Genomic DNA, 20,199 nt, shown 5'->3' with positions numbered 1-20,199 from the left:
ACAAAGTTAAATGACCATATTATTGTTTGACAAACAGCAATAAGTCGTAACTCACAAATTTGGATACATTGAAATTTTTGTTGATTCGAGCGAGGAGGTATTTATTATACACATCATTGGGTCTATTCTATATACAAGGCGGCTATCGACGATAGTTTATCATAATTGCGTATCGGGGCGCCTAATTGTTACAATAAGTTAACCGTCTAAACCAGTGGTCGTCCACCTTTTTATACCTACCGCCCACTTTTGTATCCCTGTTAGAAGTAAAATTTTCCAACCGCCCACCGGTTCCACAGTAATGGTGATTTATAAAGTAGGGAAGTAACTTTACTTTATAAAATTTATAAAGCAAAGTTGCAGCAAGTTAAATCATGTAATAATAATTACTCACCAAATACTTTATGTCAGACTTTCGCTAAGTTTGGCAGAATAAATCTTTATAAAACAACTTACTGTAGTTAAATCTATCTTTTTATCTATACTTTGCATACATAGAAGCATGAAGTCTGATGAAGTTACATGAAATTAATTAAATTATTAATGAGATCCCTACATAATTAAAATGCTTTTAAAACCCCTACCGCCCACCATGAAAGCTGGAACGCCCACTAGTGGGCGGTAGTGACCAGGTTGACTACCTATAAAGGTGCTATGTTTTAAAAGCCCCTCTCTTGGCTGTGTTAACTTTTAGAGCGAAATAGACAGTTTTGACAGTTTAGACGGCTAACTTACTGTGACAATTATACTACCAATCAATACATAAATATGATAAACTACCGTCGATAGCCGCCTTGTGTATAGAATAGAGCCACAGCTGTGTAAAATATCAGAAAATTTTGATGAACAGTTTTCATTAAAATTAAAATTAAAAAAAACAAATTGTCATATATAATACTTATATATAATAATATATAAGATCAAAAAAAAAATTGCAATAAGTCGTATGCCTTCAAGCGAGATATAGAACATTTTGCATGTAAGATGTTTACTTGGCCTGCAAATGTATGGTAGAAACTGTTCACTGCTCCATAATAAATTGCATTATAATATACAGTTTTTTGTGTCAAAATTTGTGAATTGTGAATTACGACATAATTATTGCAATTTATCGAACGCTATGAAATGTAAGATACCGACCAATATTATGTATATATTTTTACATTATGATAGCTTACGCCTTACAATCTTACATAAAGAATATCTTACATAAGAATTACATAATATTATTTACATTTTTTTCATAATTCGGTATGTATATTTTACCACGTTTTTCTTGAATCTTGCAATCGATTTTTAACTAATTTCCCGACTAGTTAGACATTCGAAACTTTTAGAATATATCAGAACACGATGCCAATGCATTCTTTTAATACTTTTAGCCATCTTTAAGTATAATTGAATTCATTTTCAGTTAATTCTGTTTTGTATGAAAAGTTATTTCGGAAGAAATCCGTAAAAAGTAAAACTATTATTGGTTGCTAAGTGAGTCCTAGCAAATAAATTATTAATATTAATATATACGTGCGTGACTATGGAAATCAATATGACATTTCAGTATTATTTCTATCAAGTACAAATTTTTTTGATCGTTTAAGCTAGTCAAATCAAGTTTATATGATTCAACAGAAAATTTTAAAACGTTGTAAGTATATAAAAAGTTCTTTTTATCTTTTAATTATTTAAGTCTGTATTTGTTGAACATAAATACACAATTAAGTAATAAATAAAATTATTGAGCAATACATTTTCTTTCAAATTTATCCTGGAAGATAACATAAAACATATTTTTAAAGCTATACCCATATATTATAATAATATGTACGTATTTTAATGATTATTTATTTGACATATCGACTGTAAAATGGAAAATGGACGTAACCCTCAGTTTTCTTTTTCCAAAATAGGTATTATTGGATAATAAACGTACATATGTACGCCATATTACCCACAGGTGTCAGCGAATCTATTTCAATTTCAATTTATCTATTTTTTTAACATATTGTGGACATTACAAATTATAAGTTTAAGACGTTCATTTAGAAACAAAGATATATAAATATAACAGTATTACATAAAAAAAGAGATAAGTGAGTAGATAAATTAGATAGGTACAAGGAAGTACACCGGATGAGTTAAGCAGACCCTATTTTAAGTATTCATAAAACAACGTCCACCTAAACTCATTCTCACGTAGGTGGAATATATCAACACCCGAAGCAATTTCGTTGAACATAGTTATCGCCCTCCCAATTGGCATTACCAGTGGCAGGTTGGGTCTGCATCTTGGGAGAATAAACAACTGATGGTCTCTATTTCTAAGATAGTTATCAAGGACACACAGATCAACACTGCTCAGAATGGCAGAGTTCTCATTTATACCTCGTATAAGTCGAAAAAAATACGTAGCTAAATAAAGATCTCTTCTAAATTGTAGACTGCAGTATGTAAGCATGCCTAAGAGAAAGTCAATTGGATAGAGCCACGGATAGTATCCATACAACCTCAAGTAAATTTGAACCATATGCGATATAATATAATATAATAAACACTGGGAAGATCTTAAGATAATAAACATATTACTACTACTAACTACCTCACCATATTCGATCCTAAGAGGATCATATGGGCCTTCACAGACTGGAGGTTGTAATAACAGATTTTATTTTTTGTTTTTACGAGACATGGATGTTAGCCACTAGTACACAAATTGAAAAACAATATGTGTACTTGCCAGACTCAAGATTTGAACCAGGTACCCATGACGTTATAGGTCGACGCTAAAGCCGCGTGGCCATCATGGGTGTAAGTTTGCATACTAAGTTATAATATTATCTTTACATTATTGGGTGTTAATTAGATACCAATATTATATTAAAAAGCATTTTCAATGATAATATGAACATCTTACGTTATTATTATATCACATATTGATCCCATAACAACAACATAATTGAAATAAAAAATGGGCTGTCACTTCCGCTCAGCTGTGGGCAGGTCGGCCATGTTTGGTGGGAAAAAATGTTGCCATAGATATTATTAAGACCGCTTAATAATGTGATTAAAATGGCGGCCACACCATGCGCCCCACTAGATACATTTTTACGATAATTAAATTTAATCGATCGCTTTGAGAATAAGGCCGCCTAACTGTTCGATTACCTCTTCCGGTCGGATTGCTGACAGCTAAATTGGCGCGCATTGATTTGATTCAAATACTTACCCACCTTATTATCAGGCCAATTATATCAGTTACAATCTTATATAACCCTCTACGACAATGGTGACTTCGGACTTAAAGCTTTCGAGATGTAGTTGTATCAGCATACCATGGATATATCTTGGGCTGATTTCGTTACTAATGAGAAAGCTTTCAGACACGAACTTTAAACTACTATTAAGCGCTGAAAAACTGCATACTTCGGCCATATTTTCAACAATGAGAAAAATGATTTACTCCACCTTATAATACAGAAAAAGGAAAAGAGGAGCATAAGGGTACTATTTAGATAGAAACTCTCTTGGCTATGCAACCTCAAAAAGTGTCACAATGTAAGGGTCTTAGAAACAATAGCAGGAGTTTCCATTTTTGAAGAAAACAATAAAACCTCTAATTCCTTTTAGTAATATAAAATATACTTAATTAGTATGCAAGCCATAATAATTAATTAACCTTATCACTGCCAGCCATTTTTTCTAGGTGGACACTTGTAGACCAGATATTTTTAGAATAAAATAAATCCCTTAAAAATATGAAAGAGGAACAGAATGATAAATATTTGTGAAAACTTATCAGATCAACATGTTTCTCGAGTTTATCGTGAATATTTTCACACTAAAATGATAAATATTGTTTAGGAAGTATACACAAACAGTTTATTCATAAGTTATGACGTTTATAAGAACGCACGAGTTAACTCGTCCACGGCTTGACGCGACATACATGATTTGACGAGTTAACTCGGTTTTGGCAGTGACATTTTTTTAAGAAATAATATCAATCAAAAAGACATTAATGACTTGCCAATATTTTGCGAAAATGGTAACTGCCGTTTTTGTTTCTAGATCCCTCATATTTAAGGCATTGGTATCTGATACGACTGACCATGGATAATGAGGTGTACCCTACAGGAAAAAAATATAGAAGAAAGATAGTGGTATTAAAACTGTGCGCCGTGAAACATTTGACACGAAGGGTACCACTAGACGAACAAGTTTGAAAACCACTGCTTTAAGATATTATTATAGTATGAACGATTACCATGTTAACCATTTCGACATATTATGATTGGCTGCACGGCTTGTTGTAGTGTTAATAAAATAAATTATAATAATGAAAACTGGCGAAATATTAGTATTAATTGTTCTAATGAGGTATCTCGACATATCATACATCGTACACGTAAAAATCATTTAAAAATATAACTATTATGTGAATTCTATTCTAGCACTAGGACCTCTCTAACCAATCAGCAGGGATATTCTAAATAGTTAACACGGTAATACGTTTCCTCTATTTCTATTGCTTCAAAATAACACTGACAACACTCGGGCCAATTCCATAAACTATGCGTTATCTACGAGTACAATAATATTGTTAGCACAGTTAGAACGTCTTACTTGATTCACTATTAGAATCTCCAATTGAATAAAAAAAATCCAATAGGATGGATTTGTAATCAAGTATAACATGTCAACTGTGTTACTCAATGACGTTTGACAGTTCGTGGATAACGCACTCATGAGCAGCTGTGTTAAAAAATATCATGCCTAAATATTAACTTCTCGGAAAAATTAACTTCCCAAATAAGACATATCATATTTACCACTTTTTTGCATGTTTTATCGCAGATTTCATATCTCAGGAATTAGATAAAATGAATTTTATATGTTTTTTCAATGGAAATATATTTTATGGCCGCGCGGCTTAAGCATCGGCCTATAGCATCGTGGGTCCCTGGTTCTAATCCTGGGTCTAGCAAGTACACATATTGTTTTTCAAGTTGTGTATGAGTCAGAGTATGGACCTAATAGGTTGAGCAAGTGGCTGACATCCATTTCTCGTAAAAACAAAATCTTGTAATACAAACCTCCACTCTGTGGAGGCCATATGATACTAATAGGATCGGACATGGTCGAAAGAAGAAAGACTCAAATAAATGCAATGAATGGAAGCCTTCTTTTGGCATTGTATCGACTCTGGCTAAAGATAATAATAAAAAATACTTAGAAAGGATTTTTTTTATTATAGGCATTTTATTACTCTAGTTTTCCCCCGGTAAAGATTAACAGTAAATATAATAAAGTATTATTAGAAATAAGTGTGACCTCAGAGCGGATACGTACGCTACCAGTCAAAAGTTTGACGAGCGCTGACATATTATAATGTTAAGTCGACACGAGAAGCTTTCAAGTGAGTAAGTAAAAATAATAAAATACCGATCGCGTCGCCACTAACTACCGGCCAACAGTAACGGTTCACACATCCGAAGCAAACTAGTTTTAATAAGGTCGACACGAAGAAAGAGAGAAAACACCATGGAGTGATTTCGATAATATCATCATATTATCACGATGAGCAGTGCCGAATCATCATCAAAAAGGGCCTCAAATATGGCATATGCAAATAATGGATAAAGAATATAATAATATTCTTCACCTGACCTATTCTAACATATCACTTAATTTCAAAAGTGATAAATATGATAATATGTCGTATTTAGGTAGATAATCATCTACCTAACTTACACACACGATGGTCATGCGGCTTAAGCGTCAGACTATAGAGTTGTGGGTCCCAGGTTTGAATCCTGGATCTGGAAAGTACACATATTGTTTTTAAATTTGTGTATGAGTCAGAGTATCGACCTAATAGATTGAGCAAGTGGCTGACATCCGTTTCTCGTAAAAACAAAATCTGTTAATACAAACCTTTACTCTGTGGATGCTCATATGATCTTATTAGGATCGGACATGGTCGGTAAAAAATTATCTCGGGAAAATTATTCTTTAAACCATGCTCGGGAAGTTAACTGTCGGCAGAGATATTTTTTACACCGCCGCTCATGATCGCGTTAATCGCGAGCTGTCAAATGTCATTGAGTAACACAGTTAACACGTCATACTTGATTCAAAATGCATCCGATAATAATCTCCAATTCGATAAAATAATTCAATGTCGTATGTATACAATTATTGTAGATAACCGTTTATGGAATTGCTCCGAGTGATATCAGTGTTATTTTGAAGTACCTAATAAAAATAACGGAAATATTATGTTACTGTATTAACTACTTAGAACAGCCCTGCTGGTGGCATTCTCTACCAAATATTGTAGTACATCCTCTCTACTTACAGATGTTACGCAATCAGGAGAATCTACAGCCTGTTACAATATACTGTTGGATGAAGGCCTTATCATACTTTCTCCACTATTCTCAATTAATGGTTTTTCGCTGTCCCATAATTCCGCTGATTTATTCGTACTTTGGGGTGGCCTTTTGGTAGTCTTATATCCGTAACGTTACCGGCCTGGCTCAGATAGTCCACTGCGGGCCTTGGCACAGTTGACACGTACCCTTACAAGTCATACAAAGGTGTCCCGTATTTTAACTCATACGTTGATACATTATATCGTCTCTGTTCTGGCAGAACACACTAACTGGAAAATACTAGTTTTGAGTAATGTGACTTTGAAGTTGTTAAAATGTTTGAAATGGTTTATCATGTAAGTTTTTATTAAGTAATCGTAAAAAGGATGACTTTAAAACAAAGACTGTTTATTTATTAAGAAGGTTTCTAGACGGTAAAGTTTGAAATAAGGAACATTTTGGTATAACTAACTCAATATGTCATTTTATCGAATTAGTGTCTTCTGCCAGAACAGTGACGATATATAATTGAACCAAATAGAATGATATCAAGTATCTACACGTGTTTTACTAAGTGACCTATCAAATCAGACCCCACAATGGTGACCACAACGTGATACTAATACGAATTTTTCTGATTAGGTAAATCCTTAGGGTACCACTGGATTTCCACAACGACCGTCGTATCTATAAGGTATGTTTTGGTATACTTAATTACCTTCTGTCTTACCGTATTATATCTAACTTAGGTAATATGTAGGTACAGTGGCCAGTGGCGAGGGGTGGAGGTAGGTTGTTATGAATCGACATAAATAGTATACACTAAACTTTTTCAGTCATACTTATTTGTTTTCATTGAACTAAGAATATTATAACACAGTATGCAAACTTACGCCCACGGTGGCCGCGCGGCTTAAGCGTTGGACTATCACGCCGTGGGTCCCAGGATCGAATCCTGGGTCTGGCAAGTATACATATTGTTGTTCAATTTTGTGTGTGAGTCAGGGTATGGACCTAATAGGTTGAGCAAGTGGCTGACATCCATTTCTCGTAAAAAAAAAAATCTGTTAATACAAACGTCTACTCTGTGGAGGCCCATAATATGATTCTATTAGAAAAAAAAATAATACAATTTGCAAAATTCAATTAAACCCCGCTTAATACAAGCAGAATGCAGAGCTATTGTAGGCATTGGTAAAATTATAGTTTGATTTCACTTAAGAAAAAATAGAGAAAATGTTTTTTATAAATCCAAAAAATAATTTTCTAAAATACCTTGATTCGTCACTGCATACACTAAGTATGATAATATGATTATCTAGTCATCTCGATCGATACCAGATCCGTATTGAGTGTCCAATTACACAAATTATCGCCAAGTCGCACGCTAACAGAAGGGACAAGGTTGAATTTACCGTTTTTTATTTGACTTTAATCGAAAACTACTTTCACTCAAGGTCTTCTAAATATGATGAAATTATGAAGTACCCAATTGCTCTGATAACATCCGTATGCAAAAAATCACTTTAGGCACCACTACCTTATGGTTGATTTTGTTTTAAATTGACGTCATTGTATTTTTTACAACGTTTTTCTTAGCTCGTATTCTTATTTTTCCGGTGGTTCTTTGTCCGGTACAAATCTTCTAATCGATTTTTAACTAACTTCCCGACTAGCTAGACATTTTAAACTTTTAGAATATATCAGAACACGATGCCAATACATTCTTTTAATACTTTTAGCCATCTTTAAGAATAATTGAATTCATTATCAGTAAATTCTGTTTTGTATTGAAAGCTATTTCGACACCATTATTGATTGCTAGGGGTCCTAACAACTAAATTATTAATATATACGTGCGTTACTATGGAAATCAATATGAAATGTCAAAATGACATTTGACACAATGATATCAGTATTTTTTTTGATCGTTTAAGCTAGTCGAGTCAAGTTTATATGATTCAACGGAATTTAACAACATTGTATATAAAAAGTTCTTTTTATCTTGTAATTATTTTCTATAATAATGATGTCTAAACTAAATCGTAGAAGAAAACCTTCTCAACTACGCATCTACCCTTTATATTTGAAAGCGAATTTGAAAAAAGGTTTAATACAATAACCAGAGAACTCATAAATAATGGAAACTGAAATACTTTACGTGTAAGGAGAAGCAAGCAACCGATCTCGAGTAAGGAAGAATACGGGATAAATTTAAACACGTGTCAAGAATACGTCAAACGTCGAATACCTACTGACAACTGCTCTCGGTTTATGTATTGACGCTTATTTAATATTGGTGTATTACACACACTATTGCACGTCTATGTTGCGTGGTTCATTTTCGTAGGACACTCATACATTAAAAACCCTGCGTCAACATTTACTATATTGGTATTATAACCTATAGGAATTCTATTTATTATCTGTTCTGTGACAATAACATTTTAAAATAACTACCTATCATTTCACATTACGTGTTCATTTATCTCCACACTACTATCGTTTGCATCGGTCAAAATCCGCAATGGTTTCAATACCGTTTAAGATTCATTCATTAAAATTAACCTCATAAAATTATAAATTACGTTTCGTCGAAAGTGTTCTTTTTGAATGTCACATACGTTGGCTCTCAGGCACATTGAGAGTAATGGCCCCACCAAACCGCACACGATCCTAATCGGGTGATCACAGGACACTACCTTTGGTATGAAGCATCTTTTTTTTATGACTGCTAACATCCCAGAAGCAGTTACTTAATACTGAGGTGACCATGCACTCAAATGTGCATTGACTGAATTTACATGGCTTTAAGTTAAGCGTGACCACGGGAAAGGAGCATGCAGAGGTAAAATTAAAAAGTATAAGTAAAAAAAGAAAACTATAGCACTGCTGTAAATTGTCATTTAATTTAATCATTAACTTCAGTAGAAAATTTAAGTTTCACTTTCAAATAAGTATGAAAAGTCTTTTTCAACTCTGCAATATGCCATGCGGCCAAAATATGACAGTAGAGCAATAGTTTAAGTGAAACACACCGGCTTTGAGAAAATCTCTTACATGATTTCGAACGGGAATCGAACCCGGAGCCACCGGATGAGAAGCAAGTGTCTTACGCATTGGAATACGTTTACTCTTCATAAAAGACAGAATACAATATGTCACTGTAATAGCTAACATAATTTTGCCACCAACGTCACTTGCAGTTATGTCTAAGAATATGTAGTATTACATATATCGTGCGGTCGATCTGATATGTAATTCTTGATATAATTAATGTACTTTTTAATAAATTATTCAATACCTGTAGAAACACCGGCTGTTTATAATAAAATTGTTTTATTTTTAATGTTCTATGTACAAGCAATAGCCCACAATTGTTTGCATGGCATACGTAAATATACAACAAACAGTTAATTATAAAGACATATTATACTGCATTGGATTTTTTGAAATCAATGAAATATACCTACATCGGTTGCATTCAGGCGTACTCCCCTCTACCCGCATGATCGAATGATTTGCTGCAAATGCGTTATCTTCAAAAAGTTGTATCATATAATTTTGAATACTTTTGAGATATTGATGTGTACAATCTACTAAATTGATACCAACAATATATTATTCTACAAGCTGTGAGCTTGCTTGATAAATATTGATTTAATAGTTTTAGAGTTATAACGGAACAGACCGATAAACTGATAGACCAAAGATTAAAAATAAACTATATGTACTTAGGTATTATCGATTGCAAAGGGTGCAAGTAAGCTGTAGGGATTTGATATAAATAGTGCACTCTAAACTTTGTCAGTCAAACTTATTTGTTTCCATTAAACTAAGAATGCAAATTTCAGATGGTATTGGTTAGTTATAACAATTCAATTCAACTCTGCCTAAAGTAAACCATATAGATACTAGATAAGACAACATAATCGTCTATCTATAAAATGTTTAAAAGTACATCATTTTAGATATTTTTAGATAGAGTAACATTTTTTTTTTATATATTATGGTTTGGTTAGGCAGGGTTCGCATTCGAATTTTAAAAACCATCTGCAGTTTGAATACTTAGTTCAATGGAAACAATTAATGTGTGTGATTGACAAAGTGTGTATTATTAATATTTGTCGGATCTCCACAACCTACGTCTATTGTAACTTATAGGCGCTGGCATTCCATCCCGGAATTCCGGGTTTGATTCCCGGTGAGGTCAAAAGTATTTAAATAATCTAATATGTGAAAATTCCTCAAGCCTGGGAGTTTTACCACTATTATTGGGCTTCACGGCCTGTTGAGGTGTTTAATAAAAAAACTCATTATGGTTTTGGTAGTATATTGACTATTTTTAATTATTGAAAATAGTCAAAACACTCAAAAATCATAGACAGAACTTCTATTTTATTATCAGTACTGTGCCTATACTCTGAGTATTGATATGTTCCAGGTAAAAATAATGACAGCTTTCCCATTATCATATTTTAAATGTTATTATTATACAACATTTAAATAGGATTTATAAATTTTATTTGAAGGTGCGTTCGTAATAGAATTTAATCGAATAGCGTATGAAGTATTTATATTGATAAACTTTATGTTGTTTCTTTCAAGATAACTACAGAGATGAGCGTCGCGTACACTAGCCGGTCTGGCTAGAAGCGTTTCACCCGGAAATGGTGTCAGTGGGTCACCTACTTAACCGGAAATTGAGCTCGGCCGTGACGTCTCATTCCGGCCTTCAAAATTTCTCTCTACGTCCTTGACTCTCAAGTGCGTTGGTAGAATTTTCAACGATTTTTACTATTTCATCGTCGTCCGATCACTGTTGGATGAAGATCTAGTCATGCTGATTCCGAAGTTAAGATAAAATATCACATATGCATTAATTCATCACGAGTAAGGAAATTTCTTAGATATGAATAATCTAGTGGCGAGGTGATGTGAAGCGCCTAGTTTCAAAAGCCCCTAAAACGATTTTAGGTAGTTTTAAGAAAAATTAAAAAATCATATCTAGTAAATCTGTGAACTTTATGTATTTATTTTTTAATTCCTTACATTGTAAAGAGTTTTTTGGCTTTCCATTTTAGGAGTATTTGGAAAGCACACCCAACCATTTTAGCGAGTTTTGAAATTTACCCTAATTTTTGGTTTTAGGCGTTTTTTTAAATTTCAATCATTGGCCATCATATAAGTAACAAAAATATCCATCTAAATACATAATATCTAACTCAAAAATTTTCAAAAACCGTTTTTGATGCTTTTTACACTAGGCGCATCATTTTTGGATAGAACGGCGCGCGCCTACACCCAACTGTTTTCAACTGTGAGGGATGTAGTCGAGTGTGATACTGGCATATATGTTTAAAGGTACTGATGTAAATGGAACGGCTGGGTAGAGTTCTTTTAGACGCCATGTTCTATTCGCCAGGTTATATTAACGGATTTTTGTTTTTGTGAGAAATGGATGTTAGCCACTTGCTTAACTTATTGCGACTATACTCTGGGTCCAAACTGTGAATTTTTTGCCAGACACGTAATTCAAACTCGGGACCCATGAGATTATAAGCCGGCAAAACGTTATCTGATAGATATTAAAGCAGTGATCGCCAAACTCGCTACCGGTTGCGATTTAAGTATTGTACTATTCTATTTGAGTTGTTTTGTGTGACCCGGGTTTTGCCTTTCGGCATCTTCAAGCACTATGTACACTCACCAAATAAAAGGCAAATACACTCTGACAACTTCACTTGACACTTGACACTTGACACTTCAACTGTTAATAATTTGTTGTAATATGTAGGTGATAAAGTTTTTGTACACTTGGACAGTGTACACAGTGCCTGAAGATGCCGAAAGGTGAAACCCGGGTCGCAAAAAACGACTCAAATGGAATAGTACAAGACTTAAGTACATTAGAAAAATTATTTAATTACTTACGAATGTAATTGTCTTGTTGTATTTATATACAATTTCATTTAAAAGTCACTTAAATTTGACTATATATATTACAAAAAAAAGTACGTTTTTATCAATTATAATATTATATTTTCGACGTAGGTACAAAGTTTTACCTAAATATAATAAAATCTACAAAATCCAATCGACAATCTGTGGCAGTAAAAATTCTATTAGTATAGACAAGACATGAACACCTCTTTATGACAGCGACTTTAGGAATCATTATTTTAAATCTTGAATAAATATTTTCAGGTTTAAAAAATACCGTTACAGCAATTAATCTGAATTCTTAATGAGTATATTTTTAATTCAACTCCTGAAACAGCTTTTTCGGCGATCATTAAAACGATTCTGTACCGGCTATCTACACACCAAAGACCATTTTTTATAATATCTACATACATACCAAGTTTATTACTTCCTCTGTATTATAAAGAACATAAATATCCCGTTCTGATTGGATCAATATTGAGATATTTTTTTAATGTTGAAAGCTCAATGTCTCGATAAAATAACGTTTATTTTTTTGATGTGAATGAAACAAAAATAATTACAAGATAAAGATAACTTTTTATATAGAACGTTTTTAAATTTTCTGTTGAACCATATAAACTTGACTTGACTAGCTTAAACGATCAAAAAAAAATATACTTGACATGTCATATTCATTTCCATAGTAACGCACGTACACATTAATAATTTAGTTGCTAGGACCCCCTAGCAACCAATAATGGTGTCGAAATAACTTTTTATACAAAACAGAATTAACTGAAAATGAATTTAATTCCACTTAAAGATGGCTAAAAGTAATAAAAAATGCATTGGCATCGTGGTCTGATATATTCTAAATGTTTAAAATGTCTAGCTAATCGGGAAGTTAGTTAAAAATCGATTGCAAGTCTTGTACCGGATAAAGAATCACCGGACAAATAAGAATACGAGCTAAGAAAAACAACTGCCTTATGATAACAAACTCAATCATCACTATAGATTTTATATTATCTTAAGAAGAGGTGTGTTGCATTTATAGATTAGGTCAGCGGTAGTCAACCTGGTGCCTATCGCCCACTAGTGGACGTTCCAGCTTTCATGGCGGGCGGTAGGAGTTTAAAAAATATTTTCAGTATGTTTTCATAAAATTACCCGTGACAATTTAAATTTAAAACCGCCTGACTATTTCCGAAAGAGGAGACGTTCGTTTGTTCCTCATAAAAATGAGCCAGATATCCAGTATTTAGTTTCGCAGCATCAACCTCAGGGATCTCATTAATAATTTAATTAGTAATTAAATGTAATTTCATCAGAATTCATGCTTCTATGTATGGAAAGTATAAATAAAAATATAGATTTAACAACTACTGTAAGTTGTTTTATAAAGATTTATTCTGCCAAACTTAGCAAAAGTCTGACATAAAGTATTTGTAACTCTGCTTTATAAATTTTATAAAATAAAGTTACTTTCCTACTTTATAAATCACCATTACTGTGGAAAGTGGGCGGTAGGTATAAAACGTTTGACTACCCCTGGATTAAACTGGACTTAAACCGATTAATCAAAATATATTAGGGCATATTGTACCTATGTAGTGAAACAATAAATTATTAAAAAAATGATCTTCCTTTACAAAATCATAAATATACCCATATCATACTCAGTTAGTATAGTGTTTTTATAACAGAATAAATTAATAAATTTATGTAATTCCGATCAACTATTCCCCAATATACTACATTTTGACGCAGGGTTTTGAATGTGTGAGTATCCTACGAAAATGAACCACACATTATATACGGACAATAGTGTATATTGCAACTTTGAAATACACCAATATTGAATGAGCTTCAGTGCATAAACCGAGATCAGTTGTCAGAACAAAAGACAATAATGTATTTTTACGGCAGCCGTGTCGTCAGCGCTGTATGAGTTACTTAAATAAGGAATGGTTAACAATCAATATGTCTCGTGTATTAAAATACCGCCACGGAAAAAAAGTAATGAATATTGTTTTAAATTCTTGTTCATTCATAACAAAAAACAGTTTTCTTCGAAAAGAAAAAACGTACCTGGAATGAAACAGTCGTAAAACATAACGTAGTTTCACTGAAAAAAAATGATTTTGAAAGAATTTTTAAATAATAATAAATATTTTTCAAGCTAAGTAAAGAAAATGGATGCATTGTGTGAAATGTGGTTTATACTTACATATTTAATGAGAAAGTTTTATTGGTATTACTAATAATATAAATACTATTTTTACCATAACAGTAGTTACCTATATAAGCGTATAATAGTATTTTGTGTAAATTTAATTATTGCAGCGTATAATTTATTCTGCATAATGAATAATGAAATATTCGTAGTTTCAAGGTTTTTTATGACAGAATATTCTTAATTCAAATGTGTTTATGTATTATAGCCATATTATTATTATTATGAAAAAATGTGGTGTAGATCTATTAATGTTGCCAGATGTTTGTAATAAATATATCAAAAGCTTATTTAGAATTGTTATTATGCATATAATATGTGAATATTATAAGTGGTTTAATATGCCATATTGGAAAATGTGTTGATTTTCTTAGATGGAATGCGGGGAAATGAGAGGTATGAGGTTATGAGGTCAAAAGTCTTCGTCATTTTGTCGTTAAACGTAATTGTTGCAGTCAGATAACATCAAGCGAATAGACTAAGCTAAATAGTGAATAATATAAATAAATAAATAATAAATATAATAAGCATACTAATAAATTACCAGTGTCTAAATAAATAACTACTACATAATAAATGAGCAATTTTCTAATAATTGTGAAATGATCTGATGGAACCAATGTTAATTAATGTATATTATCAACTCAACCATTAGTATAGAAAGAAACGGTGACTATTTTGTTATTATTAACTATAAAGCAAGCACAAAATGATCAAAAGTTATCGAAAACATCATTCATCTGCTCTTAAAATCAAATTAAGATCGCCTAGACAAATGTCACGAGATGTTTTCTGACTTATAATAATATTGTATTATTTTTTTTAAGCGACAATATTTCTGAATGACTTTCGACCTACAATTAAAACACAATTTCTATAATAAATAACAGATTGTCTATTAAAAATGTGTTGTTCTGTACATAACATTTGAATTTTACATAGTTTTTTTTTGTAATGATAATTTAATTGATTCAATACAGTTTTTAATAAATCGGGATTTTTTGTGAATATATTTTGGTTCTGTCACGAATGTAATGTGACATTAATCTAGACATTAATTTAACTTTAACGCCAGATGAAGATTCGATCTTTGAAATCTCTCTCGCAGTCAGCTGCACTTTCTCTCTATCTTTCTTTCTTTCAATAAATAGTAATAAATTAATAATAAATACCTAACAGTACTCTCTTTAAATAAATTATTAAATAAATAATATTCTACTAATTAAAATGATAATCGGTTTTAAATTTGAACAATGGCAACACCAAATGAAATAATTTCCTGCCAAACATTGATTAATTTATGACAGGCGATGAATGGTTTTGAATTTAGAATGATTTCGCAAAGCATTAGAGAATTTTTCGAACTTTTTAATTATTCTATGCGAAACAAATGAGTCTAGATAATAATAATATAAGAAAGCGCCCACAGCGTACATTTTTAGACACGAAGATAGAATTAATATTCTAATCTTCAACGAAAATGATCATAGATCAATACCAGTTTATTTACAAGACGGTCTAAAGAGGACACGCATTATTGGGTGTACTTTCTTTTTTATATTATTTGTCTATGATGTTTGAACGCTACTTTTAGTAGGTATTCGAAATATAAATATGCAAAGAAATGAATGTTTCTAACAGACTAAATTAGCGCCAAAATGGGTTTAATTTTTTTTCTTCTTTTATCAATAATAATATACATTAGAATTTATATTTGTATGCTATCGTGTAGTTGCAGCCGAACTTGGTTATTACGAGGAAGATAGGACCGACTGAATTTGCTCGTAATATAAAAATTTTCGCGCCACATTCTATTTAAAGCATAGAACATAAAAAATCTGAAAGCGTGGATAATTTTTCAATGTTGTCGGCGAAAACACCAATTAGGTACTTAGACACTTAACTAGTGTCATAAACGTGATCCGATCCCGGCGGCATCGGTCTACTTAACTGCCCGGTCGGATTTTATTGCTTAGGGTCGAAAATGTTGTTTTTAAACGATCGACACATTAACAGTTTTGCTCGGTATACCCGAGAAGTAGCTCGTTATCAAGGTGAATAAATGTATGGAAAAAATAATAAACTAAAATGTCAACGAATGTTTCCTCATTACATCCGAGATATTGCTATATCCGTGATCGTAATAACCAAGTTCGACTGTATTTAAGTTTTAAATGGGGTATCATCCATTTTAAAGTTGTATTGTTAAAATAAATACAGTTTATTTTCGTGATTTAAAAATGACTTTATATGGTAAATAGAAAATATTCTCTAAATGCTTTGCTAGTTTTTTATTTGCAAAATTAATATTAAGCAGATTTGGAATGAAGCGGCAGGCGTGTTGTAATGAATAAGTTAAGTCTCAAACTATCTAACCATTTTTGGCTTTGGTGCATCGTTAGCTTGGGCTACCTTAGCAACCACCGTTTTCCTCCCCTTATGGCTACGGCTACTGTGGCTCTTACGGTTATCCCCCCTCGCCTTCTTCCCTTTGGTTCCCTTAACCGACTTAGACTCACGTGCGCCGCGCCTGGCGTCCAGCAGCTCTTCGTCATCGTCGTCATCATCGTCGTCATCGTCGTCGTCATCGTCATCGTCGTCATCTAACGCATCTTCGATATCGTCGCCTTCGTCATCATCATCATCGTCGTCGTCATCGTCGCTCTGCGCTTCGCTGACGACGGGCTGCACCAGCTGTGGGACTACGGCTGGTGTCTCACCACTTTGTACGGAGTCGGCGAGAGATTCGGCCGCTTCGGCTTCGGCTAGTTCTGCGGTTGCGTCATCCACGTCATCGGCGGCATCAGCTGACGCGCTGAGGTCTTCGGCGGAGGCTACGGCTGCAGGCTGTGCGGTTTCGGCAACGGCGACGACTGGCTGAACGGCAGCGGCAGGAGATACGTCATCATCGTCGTCATCATCATCGTCTGTTAAAGCAATATTTTACAATCAAAATGGTTATTATCATCCAATCAAGCACAATTTCAATGCAAATACGATTTATTAATAATGAATTTGGTTAATATGTACCACTTGAAACACATCAGGCTGGAAGTTATATTAACCTCGAAAAAAAAAATATTTTGCCACATACGGGATTTGACTCCCGACTTTTAGAGGAAGTCTGTTACACGTACAATATGATGATACAATTTGAAGTATCACAAATTTAACAATGATTTTATTATATTTCAATTTGAAAACATCAAGTCTTTCTTATTATTTCACATATGCATTTACATGCTTTATGAAATATTATTTTTTTCTCTTATTACTAGTATTTAAAAGAATAAATATTAAATTTATAACTTGGAAATTTGGTTAGTATTATTTTTAAATTAGCAACAACGATTAAGTATCAATATATCCACAAAATGGTTACATTTACGATTCACATTACCTCCTAAGAAGTCATCGAAGAAGCCTCCCAAGTAATCGTCATCATCGTCATCTTCGTCGTCATCGTCGGAAGGATCATCGTCTTCATCGTCGTCATCATCGTCGTCATCTGTAACAAACGGAAAATATAAACGTATTACTATTCATTCAAAATCCAATATATAGTTAACCAGACATAGTGTGGCATACGAGTACACATAATAAATATTATGAGCCAATGTTTAAAATTAGATTAAAATTGAAAATTAACCTATGAAAAAATCGGTGTGTTTACTTATGTACACGCGTTAGAAGTTATACTTCTTTGGAGTAACAAAACTTGTGATAACCTAGGTTCTTCGACAAGCTCTTATAATTATCTTGTTAAATTACACACTCAAGAAAAAGGGCCGCTTATTGGAGCGCCGTTGGCTTATTTCTATATACTTCAACTTATATTACTAAATAATATACATAATTATTTTTCGTTGTTTTTATTGTTAACGTAACAACTGTCACTGTGTTGTTTAAGCGTTCATTTACGTAAGGAATTGCAAATGGTCGATAATAATAAATTCGTTACCTAGGCAACGGAAAAATCCTGTTATCGAACTTGCGTTTGTATACAGCTGACTGATTCGCAGCTAACTTCATACTGTCGTAACGGTGTGCACGCGCAGCTCTCAATTTCACTCTCTACCAAACGCCCCAAAAGAAGTATAACTTCAAAAATAACCAATGTTCCGATATTTTCTCCTGCATCACTAAAATGGTAATCAGTGGTCCTAAGAATAAAGCCTGTGCTAATGTTCTGTGCAGTTCGAATTTTAAATATATATTTAAAGGATATATTCATTAAATATTATTTATGGAAACAATACATTGAAATTTGCAAGACATTTTAATTAACCGTGGTAAAAAAAATGATCACAAAACTAAACGCCAACTGTGTAGGGAAACTGTCGGTAATCTCTGTCACTGCATTTACATTTCTGATTATTTATTAATGTCAGCATGAAATTCCTGATAAATAACAAGAATTTAGATATTTATTATAAGTCTTATATAAAAAGAATTCCGTGAAATATATCAGTATGCGTTGCTTATTGTATTTTATCAAAACCTTTTCTTAATTCAATGAATACGTATAGGTACTGTACTTTCTTTATTAATTTTTTCTTGATATTTATTGCTTGTTTACATGGGTATTCTTGAGACATAACAGAAAAAAGCACAAATATGATGGCGACTGACACAACTCAAAATAAAGGTGGTTGAAAATATTACGTTAATCAACGGATCAGTCTTGATTTCAAAAATAAAAACAGTTAGAGAGATACGTAAACAGCTGTGCTGTATTCATCCATTATTGTACGTTTTAAATAAAAATTTTATTTCTGAATGAGAAAAGTATTACATTTCCAAATAAAAAGGAAATATTTCGTGAAGGAATGTCTGTTTCTACTACGTGAGAGTAAAAGATTGAATTGTATTATATACATTGTATAGTGAAAGGTTTTATGTAATATTTATTGTTCGATAAAGTTTTTGTTAAATTAGTTTACACTAAAAAAATCTTAAAAGTTCACTTCAACTATGTTACATTAACATTTATGTAACATTGTAACAGCTATTACAACTGCCAATGTGTATACTTACATTAATATTATTAAATAACAATTTGTATATATTTGGTTGGCGAAATATATCTTAAAATAACTATTGAAATAGTTTTGTTTATATAGACACTTAACTAATGTTCATATACGAGTATATTGTTATTTAAAATAAGCATAATCATTATTATTCATAATATGTATTATATCACCATAAAAAGACGCGTGTCCGAGAATTTGTACGCATGCAGTTTGCCGTATCACACTTCATCGTGAAATGTATCGGAAATATATTATGGTCGTATATTAAAGACCGTCCAACCTCTTTGGGTCAGATAGTACTGAGATAAAATTCATGTATAAATAAAACACGGTTCTTGTCGGTTTACAGCGGCAAACAAATTTTGAAAATAGCCGATATACTAGATTATTTGTTAGGTTAGTTTAGGTTTTTATTCTTGAATTCATGAATTTTGCCAAAATCGGCTATGAAAATGCTCCACGAACAACCCGTAATTTTTTCATCTTGGTGCTATAGAGATACGTTACGATTCGAAAGCTCACGGTGAACTGTGCTACGATGAAATGTGATACGTACAGTTTACATATAACCAAAATAGCGGATGATTCTATCGTCAATAAACTCAACATTACAAACAAACTATCCTCA

The 20,199-nt window shown here is 32.6% G+C and overlaps 1 protein-coding gene across 1 annotated transcript in view; it reads right to left on the bottom strand.

The window, feature by feature from the left end:
- The window catches only part of LOC147070002 (uncharacterized), a 40,238-nt gene that overhangs the window by 7,664 nt on the left and 12,375 nt on the right, over positions 1 to 20,199 (bottom strand). Inside the window, exons 2-3 of the mRNA XM_085949896.1 lie at positions 17,936 to 18,043; positions 17,041 to 17,462 (exon numbers count right to left, since the gene is read on the bottom strand). Coding sequence (XP_085806022.1) covers positions 17,041 to 17,462; positions 17,936 to 18,043 — 530 coding nt within the window. The remainder of the gene's footprint in view (positions 1 to 17,040; positions 17,463 to 17,935; positions 18,044 to 20,199) is intronic.

This window comes from Rhyacophila brunnea, unplaced genomic scaffold, assembly GCF_057557595.1.
Source record: "Rhyacophila brunnea isolate RB1 unplaced genomic scaffold, BYU_Rbru_1.0 scaffold_22, whole genome shotgun sequence".
NCBI classification, from domain to species: Eukaryota; Metazoa; Arthropoda; class Insecta; order Trichoptera; family Rhyacophilidae; genus Rhyacophila; species Rhyacophila brunnea.
This window is presented reverse-complemented; position numbering and strand designations above follow the sequence as displayed.